The sequence below is a fragment of the Amblyomma americanum genome, chromosome 4, assembly GCF_052857255.1.
Source record: "Amblyomma americanum isolate KBUSLIRL-KWMA chromosome 4, ASM5285725v1, whole genome shotgun sequence".
NCBI lineage: Eukaryota > Metazoa > Arthropoda > Arachnida > Ixodida > Ixodidae > Amblyomma > Amblyomma americanum.
This window is the reverse complement of record NC_135500.1, coordinates 130,224,002-130,234,664: the sequence shown is the minus strand read 5'-3', so window position 1 is coordinate 130,234,664 and position 10,663 is coordinate 130,224,002. Positions and strand designations below refer to the sequence as shown.

The window sequence follows — 10,663 nt, the reverse complement described above, 5'->3', positions numbered from 1 at the left end:
GTGGAGCCCTCTTCGGCTTTAGGCGAGTGAAATGGGCTTCTGAAATGCGATTTCTTTATCTTTGTTTTCAATACTGTTAGTGGAATAACATCCGATTCCCCACTCCAATTTCTGCAATTCGAACCGCCCTTAAATCTGGACAGCATGAGGAATCCTTTGAACTGGATACGATTTCCTCTAACAACTTCTGTATAGAACTATTTCCCAGTAACGTCCCACCATTTCAGAAGGGCATGCGCTGCAGAATGGCTCACAGGTTAGCTGCATACGGATTCTTCCGCGAACAAAGTTTGATTGACCAACAACACGGTGGCCTACGGGACAATAATTAGGTGTAGTGTCAGCACCCGTTATTCCTACTCAGATGTCAAGGGAAAAACACTGTCGTGGTTTTTAAGCCCTCCTTTCAGACAGGGATTATGTGCAGCGCAGAGAAAGTGCTGCACGGCAGGCATATCCACAGATCTGTCAAGCATACCTGCTTTGGCTAGAAGCCAGCCCTCTCCTGCTCTTAACTACACCTCATAGTAAGCCCAGGAGGCAGTTGTAAAGGCATTGATAATGGCTACTCCCCTTTGGATCCTTTTTCCGAAAGGAAAATCTGTACTTGGCGCCCATTCCCTTCTGGTGACAGCCTAACTGGATCTTTTCAAAAGCACTCTGAATTTCCCACACCGCGAAAAGTATCCATAGTCACCATGGACTTGCCTCCAATGTCTTCATGCTGACTCACGGACACGTCATTGTCATGGCAAACCCTATATTGGTACTTAGACACTGTCCAAGACCACTGTCAAGCAAATCCATTATTGCTACTTAGATACCGACTGTTGAAAAACGTGTCTAAGCATCTTGGCTGAAGCTAGACAGGCACCAATCACCTCAGCAGCAAGTGTGAGAGCACGCGTGCGTAGCATTCATTCGGGACATTCCTTAGAGCATCATAACTGTGAAAATTGGCTAAAGAGCCCAATAGAACCACGTGCGGCTCACCACCACTTCGGTGCGACCATGGCTATGCCAGGGAAGCCACAAGTGCAGTCGGCTGTGGCAGTAAATCTCTTATCCCCTATGTTGTCAGTAAACAAGGAAACAGTGAGTGAATGAGTGTGAGTGGGTGCGGGCGTGAGTGAATGTTTGTGACTCGTGAGTTTGAGCGTGAGTATGAGTGAATGGTTTTGAGTGCGAGTGAGTGGTCATGAGTGTGAGTGAGTGGTTATGAGTGCGAGTGGACATGAGTGTGAGTGAGTCGTCGTGACTGTGAGTGGACATACGAGTGCGAGTGAGTGAGTGGTTGTGAGTGTGAGTGCATGGTCATGAGAGTGTGTGATTGAGTGGTTGTGACTGTGAGTGGACATGAGTGTGTGAGTGAGTGGATGTTAGTGCAAGTGACAGTTAGTGTTATTGAACCACCTTCAAGGCGCCGAGGTATGCTTGCGGGACGCGGGACAATAACCCTCAATGAGGGACAGTCTCGCGAGTCGCGGGACGGTTGGTCACCCTAGGAGGCGTTGCTCACCATCGCCAAGAAGTCAGCAGAAGCCAATAGGCCCTGGAATAAGGGCCCCAGCCACAACAGCTTAACCCATCCCTTATTCCAATAAATGTTTATTCATTTATTCACTACTTACCGGCTCGGTTTGACACTAAATTTAGACTTCCGGTCATCATGCAGCGTGCGTATGAAAAAAGCATGCAGATGATTCAGGAAACGTGCCAATATGTCATCAAGTATAGGCTCCAAAAAGTGCGAAAGACCAAAGCCAACCATGTCCATTAAAGAAAGAATAGCCAACGCACATGGTTGCCCAGGTCATTTTTACTGCGTCCTTTTTGACAGAAACAAAAGGAATTTATGATGCATAAAAAAAATTCTAAAGCTTGCACTTATGACGTATCTGTTACATTTGTCTTAGGCATCATAAAGCTATTAATGTGGCAATTAGTTATTTTTTTATAATTGCAGTTCATGTGAATGCTGTAAAAAAATATGTCGTAGCATCACAAGTCAAACACGCAAAGAAACGGTGAAGTGCCCATTATCTGCTGAGCAAATTTTATTAGATGCACATAATATAGTATGAAAAAATCCTTATGTTCAACGTTATTCTGCCCTGTCCTTTCTTTTTCTCCGTGTTGGTCTTGTGGTGCTACAGCTAATGAATTCCTACCAGTGCACCCAAATTTCCACCCTTATGCTGTAAAAACCTTATATGACATGTCTTTTGACATGCTAATCAGCAAGCAGAACAGTGGTACTAGAATGCAGGCGTATTTTGGCCACCCTTGTTGGTCAGCCCAATATACTTACTGGTGTCAGTCTTTAAAAGGTTATCGGTAGCTCATCACTGAACATCATCGACTCAACCTTCATTTCCATGCTGTAATCAGCTATGTGTATGCAGAACGTTGTCCAGGGTTCACCTGCCAATCAAATCGGTTGCCAACTTAAGACCGGTGGTCCGCCGACCATCAGTAGTCAGCAGTTTTTGCTTGGGCAGGGCTATCAGTGGTCTGACACTGAAAGACAGTTGAGGAGTGCAGTTTCGGTGTAGGTTTCCAGGCTTAGCAATCGGCCAAGTTGCGCTCCTTTACGGACATTGAGTGGCGCATAGCTGGTTCTTTTTTTTTTCATTCTTAAAGGAGTCTTGCCGCTCCGGCACCCAGGCATATGTTCCCTCGCTTCCTTTCAAAGTTTTGGCGTTCTTCCAGTGTGCTGAAAGTGCCCACTTATAAAGTGCTGTTCGCAGTTCATGCAGTGCAGCCTCCTCACATTCGACGGTAAGGTAAAGGCACCTGAGGCCTCCATCACATTGTGAAGCGGTAGCAGTGGCGGAGGTTATGGTGTCGCATGTGAAAAGGCTAAACTGGTACCGCGTCGCACCGTGATGGCGGTAGCGGAGTCCTTTACTGTTTTGGGCAGTCCTACTTAGACAGTGTGCACTTAGTAAAGCATTTGACGGAACTGTGCAAAACTTGCTGCTGCGTAGTCTTCATGTCAAAAGCAGGCGACAGTTGTCTGGTTTTTTCACGAAATAAATCAATGTTGCGAACATTCTTTTTTCCCAGTTTTTTGGGGTACCATCCCATAATACGACCAATGGATAAATTGGCAATTTTGCCCGGCCCCTTCAATGTATGATTTAACAAGGTTTTACTGTACCTGCAATTCATTTTTTGGACCTTTCTATCTTTTAAAAGCTCCGTTTAAAGTAGCCTTTCTGTGATTACAATATGGTAATCCATCGTTATAGGCCAACACCAATTCATCCTAAGGATATGCTCAAATGTTTTGTATGACAATGGTGACATTTCCAGCTGTCATGTAAAGTACGCGTGGCAGTACTTGCAACTCCAATTCGTCCTAAGGATATGCTCAAATGTTTTGTATGACAATGGTGACAATTCCGGCTGTCATGTAAAATACGCGTGGCAGTACTTGCAAACATGAATGCATTTTGAAGCATGGCAACATGCAAACGTTGGCACATTAAAACTGCTTGTTAATATTTCTGTAACCTAGGAAGGCGTCCTCTGCAAGTTTGAAAAAAAGAATAAGCGTAGGTACCAGTGACACAAAGAAGCAAGGCTGCAAGGATCTGCATGCTCTACGACCACAAACCAGATTGTATTTCTCTCATATTTTCAATCACACTACAGCTTCAAGCATTAAAAAAAAAGGCATACTGCACAAATGTTCGACATGTGACGGCCAACCTTCTGCCACGGCTATAATACAATGTGAGGACCCAGAAAATAGAGCTAAACATGGAAGACATGTTGCATATTAGATGATGTTTCAGCCTATGCCGAGGCTACGCTACCTGGTGATGTAAAAAATGCCCAACTAAGTATATGGGTGTGAAAACAAAACCCAAGTGGGGAGAAAAGAAGAAAGATGGAGAGGGTAATCACAAAAAGCTGTAAGGTGAACAACAGAGTGATAAGAATAAGGAGAAAGGAAAAAGGGCTCAGAGCAAATGTTCAATGATGTTTGGTGAGGCAACTTCCAGTACAAGTAGGTACACTGTACCTAAAAGTATATATAAGATATTTCAAGTTGGCGCCGCTGTCTTCTGAAGGCCACCATGCAGGATGGCAGTTTCCAATCAAAAAAGAATGAATAGGTAATCACGTAACTCTGTATTTGATAATTTATAATACAAGATCTAAAAAACAAAGAAAGCAACTTCCATCTGTGTCCGCAAGGAGCAAAAAAAAAAAACAACACTATCATACTCATCATGATGGATGCAGTACGAAACAAAAATGCATAACAAAGCGTGCATATTTTCAATATGTTTTAACACAAGATGTATTGCATGATAAATGTTCGGCGATCATTTCTTTTTGTTGTCAATTAAGCCTCCTAGTTGGAGCTTCTGCATAGACATCTAATCGAAAGAAACCTTTTCAATGTCAACAAAATGGGAACAGACCAGACTTTACTCTGAACAATGCGCTATCCTGGTGACAGCTGTCAACCGACCATCCACAAATAAGTCCTGAAGGATTGTGACGACTAATTGCAGCTGTCCAGTGTGATCTGTTGTCACAAACTTGAGCAGTGATGTCTAAAGGGCAGGCGTGAATGGATGGTGACCATGAGAAACAAAGTGAGAAGTAGGTTTTAGAATGATTTGCTAGGACTTCGGAAAGGTAAAACAATGGAACAAACAACAAAACAGAAAAAGAAGGCTAAAAACTCTCAAGCACCAGAATTTTAACCAACAAGCAGCAACCTGATTTGCACCCGATTATGCTCAACTCAGAAATTTCCATTCAGCTGAGACTTCAATGGTTATATCCAAACACTCAAAACTGATTCATCAGGGCATAAAAGAATCGCTATAATCAAATGGCACAATGTATATCCCCTGCACTTATTACATTTCAGTTTTGAATTGAAGCAGCGAACTAATGCCATTGAGATCAGTGCATCCGAAGAGTAAATCTATGTTTAAAAAAATCCCATACAAAAAATAAAGCAAAGCTTGCAAGCCGGCCTCAAGCACGACACATATAAATCAATGCAGAAGCCAAAAGTGCATAGTGGAAAACAGCCATTGCAAAAAATTGGGAGAGTCGCACTCGTCACTGCCGTACAAAAAGTGCTACGACATGGCATATTAAATGGTGTATCCACAATGGTATGGCTTCTCAAGGCACTGTGCAGTGTCTGCATGCATACACACACATAAACACACACACATAACGTGTCCCACTGTATTTGTTCGACAAGTCTGCTTCACAGGACGGTTCGTGCAACTGGTTGGAGCACGGAGTGCACTTGTCACACTGAGCACATCACATCACCCACTCCAGACTAAAAGTCACAGTGTGCTGCGAATGCTGCTCTTGCTGCCACTAACCGGCGAGGCACCACAAGTTGTCAGTAGTTGCACAATGTGCCCTAATTGGTACACGACGTGGAGCACTAGGCACTGGGCAAATAAGAACAAAAAAAGTCAAGGGTCTGCGATAAAGCACGTAGCACCAGAAAATATTTCGATGCTCCTGCTTCCCAGAGGCATCAATCTTGTGGGGGGGGGGATGCATGAAATGGACACCTGAGTGCGTTGTGTTGTGGGGACCTCCAATGCTTTGCACACATCCACGGCCTAACAGTGAATAACAGACGACGAGGGTCATCTCAACACAGCCGATTCTACCGCCCGCCAAGTTATCACCTGCCACTTATCTCGGCTAAAAGTTAAAAAAAATCCAGACAAAAGGTGCTTCTGCGTGCTGCTTTCCATCAGGCACCAAGGCGGGTTGTTGAAGTCTGCACCCCAGGAGGCATGTGGTGGCTTTTGACGGAGGAAGAAGGCTCTGCTCTGCCCTACTGCAGCAGGTACCATGTGGAGAGATAGAGAGGAAGGCACAGGGTTCCACACTCAGTCGTTCTCAAGGCAAGGTGAAAGGCACTCTTCCTTGATGCTCATGTCGAGAGCACTCGAGGCCTCTTCCTCCTCTCCCTCGCGGTGTGCAGCAGCATCAGAGGACACGGTCCGGTCCAACAGTGACCGCTGCTTGCAGTACCGCAGCTCTGTGGGTGGCCGTAGAAACCTGGTTCGTGACGAAACGAGACAACAAAAGTAAATATAAATAGCAAGTTGCACCAACAAAAGCAAAGCTCAGGATAGTTAGGGAGAACTTCGCTTCTACAGTCCCAAGTATTGCTTGACTACACTAGGTTCCACTGTAGCCTGCGACCAAAGCACTGACCAAGGCAGGACTAATTTAGAGTTCATCAGCACTTGTCTGCCACAACGTTCAGCCACTTCTAGCCCTCTAAAGCCATGCCACTGCCAATACTCAGAGCTCCATGCATCTATTTCTTTAGAGTATGTTAAAAAATAGTGTGCTTTATAGTGCACATGTTCAAACACTATTTCAAATCAAGCCTCACAGTACGCTCGTGATACGTATACATTATTTTCCGAGTTTAGCGTGCACGGCTCTCATGTATGCTAAAATATCATTTCCAAATCGGCAGTGCTCTTCGAAGCAGGACCCCTCACTTCAAACTGGATTCGTCACTGTTACTGCTCCTTTCAGTACGCTCACTGGCCATAAATGGGGCACTGGGCTTTCGCTTCACCTCATCTTGCCTATAACAAAGCATAAGAGCGATAGCATTTGCCCATTCTCCAAAAAATCCGGTGTCGGCATCGTCAGCAAAAAGTCCGCCAAGGAAACCTAGGTGGGCCACCTAAATCACGTCACTTTGTGGCGCCATCACAACCTGCTTACCAGGTTATGAGCAAACTGGCCAGCGAGGCAGGTGGCAGTTAAATTAATAATTGGTCACCTGCCATCACAAGGCAGTGGTGTTAACAACTGTACCACTGTGCCAGAAGTGGTATGAGGACTCCCAGAGATCTACGAATGCAAAGTCGAGAAAGACCAATTCTACATACAGTCGTGCCTACTTATATTGTCCGCAGTTATAATGAACACTCGCTTGTTACACGAGTGGCGGTACCGTCAAAATACTATATTAGCGCTACGGCATCACATCTCAGATACAACAAACTAGTAGTGTGGCCGCATAACTCAGTCACAGCGAACGAGGAGGCTCTTTAAAATCGTCCCCGGACTCTGCAACCCTCGTTTCTCCAGGCCTCCAGGCCTCTGTGACACACCCTCCCCTCCTTTCTAAGAAATCAACAACGTGGCACCCTAAAAACAAGAACAAAAAATGGGATGTATAGAATGCCGACGAAACTTTTTGACAGATGAAACCGTTAAAAACACATGCCTTGAAAGGCGGCGCCCAGCGTTGGTGAAACGACAGCAAGCTTCACATTACCATCCTTCTATGCACGAGCATGTTCAGCAGCAAGGTGGGCACCGTGCGTCCTCAGAAAGACTAGCAAGGCACAGTGCTGTGAAATCTGCGCTCTCATGCACACAACACGAAGAATGGGCGATGCACGAGTTTTATTTTTGCCAGGTCTGCCACTATTTAGAGGTGGTATGGGCATGACAGGCGACTTGTTCATCGAGTGGCTTGAAAAAAACAGGAACATCCTTCTGTGCTCGACAGCCGTGCAGAGCATTGCATACCGCCTTTTCCGACTGCAGTGATCATGCCTCCCACCGAACGTGACGAGCCAGACCTGCCACTTCACGTTCATAATTCATGTGCTCAAGGTGTCCTACCAGCGCCGCGTCACTAGTGCACACTGGCAGCAATTGACTGACAAGGTGCCGATGTCACAGATCCGGTAAACCCGATTCTAGAAATAATAACAGTGCTAACACATGCAACTACAGAAACGGGAAAGAAACATAAGACAGCAGTGCTGACTGGCAACTGAGTTTTATTGATGGAAGGGGAACACCTTATAAAGGAGAGGAACAAATAGGAAAAGGATGGGAGAAACAGAGGGGTGGGAGGGATCTCCCATTCCTTTCTCACCTATTCCTCACCTTTATAAGGTGTTCCCCTTCAATCAATAAAACTCAGTTGACAGTCAGCCAATTCTTTCTAGTGTTTCTTCTCTCATTCTGTGGTTGCATGTGTTAGTGCAGTTATTTTTTCTATAATCAGGACATATCAACTTGCCCAGAAAGAAGTTTTAAGGGGTAACTCTGTTCCCTGTCGTGGAATAAATTTGCGTGGGTGGAAATGGCTGCGTAGTGACCACGAATTGCTTCCGTAAGACAGAGTTTATAATCCCATTAGCAATCGAGGGTGCTGTCGAACACCAACATTATCGGACGTTTGTATAGACTTGTGTCAATGTGTCATCGATGCACGGCTAGATCGATCTGATGCTGCTGGTGATGACACCAACGTCAGAGAGTCATTCACTGGCAAAAATATTACTATGCTTTAAGTACGAATACTGTCCAATTGCCAGGAAAGAGGTGAAGGCGATGACGAGGAGGCCAACCTACCACCAGCTGCCATGTAGGCTTCCGCAGCAATTAGCTGTATCGCGTCCCTAAAGCAGCTTGCGGGTAGCAGCGCCATCAGCAAGGGGTATGCGACTGCTCCGGAGAGCTTGGAAAGCACCGTAGTAAAGTCTAGTTTGAATAGACAGACGGGCATAACGAACTTACATAGTCTGACTTCATACTTTTGGCTCTGACATGAGAAGTCCACTTACTACAGTCGAACCTCGTTATAACGAAGTAGCATCGGGACCGTAAATCAGTTCGTTATATCCGATATTCGTTGTAACAGTAGACATAAATATCGGCTGTGACAAATTCGTAATTTGGCTCGCGCAAATATTCTAGACACTAAAATGCATTATATACTTGGCTTTGAACCCACTAAAAACGTGGTAATCCTTACCTGTCTCCTTGTGGCATTCAATCAAAATAGGCCGGAATATGGGAAGGTTGACACGACTGTTCTTACGTCGCCGCGCACGTGAAAGTGCGTGGCGCGAAACGACTGCACCATGTGTCTGCGCATAGGCGACTTGGTGTAGAGAGAGGAACTCGAGTGAGACACAGCGGGAACCATCGCGCCTGCGTGCTCTGCCGAAGCGCGATTGGTGGCCCCGAGAGGGACCGTTGAAAAAAAAAAGCTGCCAAAGCAGCTTTGAGAGAAGAGGAGGAGGAGGAGAGGGGGCGTTGGGCGAGGAGACATATGCAACGCCAGCCCGGGATCAGCCAAACAGGTTTGCATTCGTTCATTTGAAGAAAGATGTTATCTTCGTCTGGTGGCTTTTCACAGCGCTGCGCAGAATGAAGTTTTCTACATTGTCCATGCTCAAGAGGGCCTTTTCTACGTCAGCAGTTTTCGTCGTCGGGAGTTTTTCCAAATATCCTTTCAGCCTCCTGGCCATGTCCGCGGCATCCGCACTGCTCATCGTTGGTTCATCCCGTTCACTCTCACCGCTGTCACTGCTGCTGTCATCCTCGGGCAACAAAACGCGATCCACAATTTCTTGATCCGTCAGCTCGGGCGCCACGGCCAAGTTCTCATCGGCCGAAACGAAATCGTCGAATTCGACGCCTGAAACTGCCAGCCGATCCCAAGTTCTGTCCAGCTCTGCCTGGTCTTCGGGCTGCACTTCTTCTTCGTCGGCAGGCAGAACAAAACCGGCATCCGCGAAACAGTTCCTTATTGTCGACTGCCTCACCTCATTCCACGACCCGTACAACATTTCGAGTGTCGTCTTGATGTTTATTGTTGTCGATCTATGTCGATAGATGTCAAACACCAGTTGCGTCACCAAACGCTTCCTATAATTGCACTTAAGCGAACGAATAATGCCTTTGTCTAAAGGCTGCAAAGCAGAAGTTGCGTTCGGTGGCAAAAACTGCAAGCGAACTGCCTTCAGCACGATCGAAACTTTATGCGCCGAACAGTTGTCCAAAAGCAACAGGACCTTCCTGTGCTGCCTCTCCATGTCCTGGTCGAACGCTCTCAGCCAGTCCTCGAAAAGCTTGGTCGTCATCCACGCTTTTTTGTTCGACGTGTATTGAACCTGCAAATTCCGGACGCCTTTCAGGCACCTCGGATGTGCCGACTTGCCGATGACGGTGAGCCGTCTTTTGTCGGAGCCGTCCATGTTCACGGCAACGACGACAGTCACCCGGTCTTTGTTTTTCTTGCCCCCATGGCAGGTCTCGTTCTTCATTGCCAGTGACCGCTCTGGCAACAACTTGAAAAACACGCCGGTTTCGTCGACGTTGTATACGTCGCACTCGTCGTACTCCTGGAGCAGAGGACGAAAATTCTCCAGCCACGTTTGACATGTCTCCATGTCGACAGCGGACCCTTCGCCAGACAAAGTGTGGCACGCGATCTCGTGCCTATCTTTGAAACGTTGCAGCCAACCGCTGCTTGCACAGAAATCGTCATGCCCCAGTACGCAGGCCAGGCTGTGGGCCTTCCGTTGAAGAAGTGCTCCCGACACCGGCAAATTTCGCGCCCTCACATCTTTAAACCAAGAAAGCAAAGCCGCTTCCACGTCCGGGTGATGGCAAGGCCTAACTCGTTTACGGTCGGCTTTTATGGCGTCCTCGGTGTTGCCCTCAATCTTCTTTCTAGTGGCCAAAATGGTGGATAACGTACTTGGAGGAACGCCGAATTCCGAAGCAATATCCTTTTTCTTGCGGCCACTGTCCACAGCTCTCAGTATCTGCAGCTTTGTCTGGAGCGAGATCGCTTTCCTCTTCGATGCCATTTCGA

The 10,663-nt window shown here is 46.5% G+C and overlaps 1 protein-coding gene across 1 annotated transcript in view; it reads right to left on the bottom strand.

The window, feature by feature from the left end:
- Nucleotides 1–3,609: 3,609 nt before the first annotated feature.
- Nucleotides 3,610–10,663, bottom strand: part of aop (ETS variant transcription factor anterior open) — a 135,413-nt gene continuing 128,359 nt past the window's right edge. Inside the window, exon 9 of the mRNA XM_077661724.1 lies at nucleotides 3,610–6,069. Within this exon, the coding sequence (XP_077517850.1) occupies nucleotides 5,898–6,069 (172 nt within the window). The 3' untranslated portion in view covers nucleotides 3,610–5,897. The remainder of the gene's footprint in view (nucleotides 6,070–10,663) is intronic.